Below are 1067 nucleotides of genomic sequence, written 5' to 3'. Positions count from 1 at the left end.
TTCCTATTTTCGTGGATACCTATTTTCGTGGATACCTATATTCGTGGTTTCCTATTTTCGTGGTTTCCTATTTTCGTGGATACCTATTTTCGTGGTTACCTATTTTCGTGGTTACCTATTTTCGTGGATACCTATTTTCGTGGTTTCCTATTTTCGTGGATACCTATTTTCGTGGATACCTATTTTCGTGGTTTCCTATTTTCGTGGTTACCTATTTTCGTGATTACCTATTTTCGTGGTTTCCTATTTTCGTGGATACCTATTTTCGTGATTACCTATTTTCGTGATTACCTATTTTCGTGATTACCTATTTTCGTGATTACCTATTTTCGTGGTTTCCTATTTTCGTGGATACCTATTTTCGTGGATACCTATTTTCGTGGTTTCCTATTTTCGTGGATACCTATTTTCGTGGTTTCCTATTTTCGTGATTACCTATTTTCGTGGTTTCCTATTTTCGTGGTTACCTATTTTCGTGGTTTCCTATTTTCGTGGATACCTATTTTCGTGGTTACCTATTTTCGTGGATACCTATTTTCGTGGATACCTATTTTCGTGGATACCTATTTTCGTGGATACCTATTTTCGTGGTTTCCTATTTTCGTGGTTTCCTATTTTCGTGGATACCTATTTTCGTGGTTACCTATTTTCGTGGATACCTATTTTCGTGGTTACCTATTTTCGTGGATACCTATTTTCGTGGTTTCCTATTTTCGTGGTTACCTATTTTCGTGGATACCTATTTTCGTGGATACCTATTTTCGTGATTACCTATTTTCGTGGATACCTATTTTCGTGGTTTCCTATTTTCGTGGTTTTCGTGGTTTCCTATTTTCGTGGATACCTATTTTCGTGGTTTCCTATTTTCGTGGATACCTATTTTCGTGGTTACCTATTTTCGTGGTTTCCTATTTTCGTGGTTTCCTATTTTCGTGGTTTCCTATTTTCGTGGATACCTATTTTCGTGGATACCTATTTTCGTGGTTTCCTATTTTCGTGGATACCTATTTTCGTGGTTTCCTATTTTCGTGGTTACCTATTTTCGTGGTTACCTATTTTCGTGGTCT

The 1067-nt window shown here is 36.9% G+C and overlaps 1 protein-coding gene across 1 annotated transcript; it reads left to right on the top strand.

Annotated features, from left to right (window-relative positions):
* Window positions 1-433: 433 nt before the first annotated feature.
* Window positions 434-1003, top strand: LOTGIDRAFT_133919 (hypothetical protein; the record flags this gene model as incomplete). Its single annotated transcript, XM_009067828.1, has 1 exon — window positions 434-1003. A coding segment is annotated over one exon (570 nt), but the record flags the coding sequence as incomplete, so codon positions are not given.
* Between the last annotated feature and the right edge of the window lie 64 nt (window positions 1004-1067).

Source organism: Lottia gigantea (assembly GCF_000327385.1).
Source record: "Lottia gigantea unplaced genomic scaffold LOTGIsca_87, whole genome shotgun sequence".
In the NCBI taxonomy this organism is placed as follows: domain Eukaryota; kingdom Metazoa; phylum Mollusca; class Gastropoda; family Lottiidae; genus Lottia; species Lottia gigantea.
This window is presented reverse-complemented; position numbering and strand designations above follow the sequence as displayed.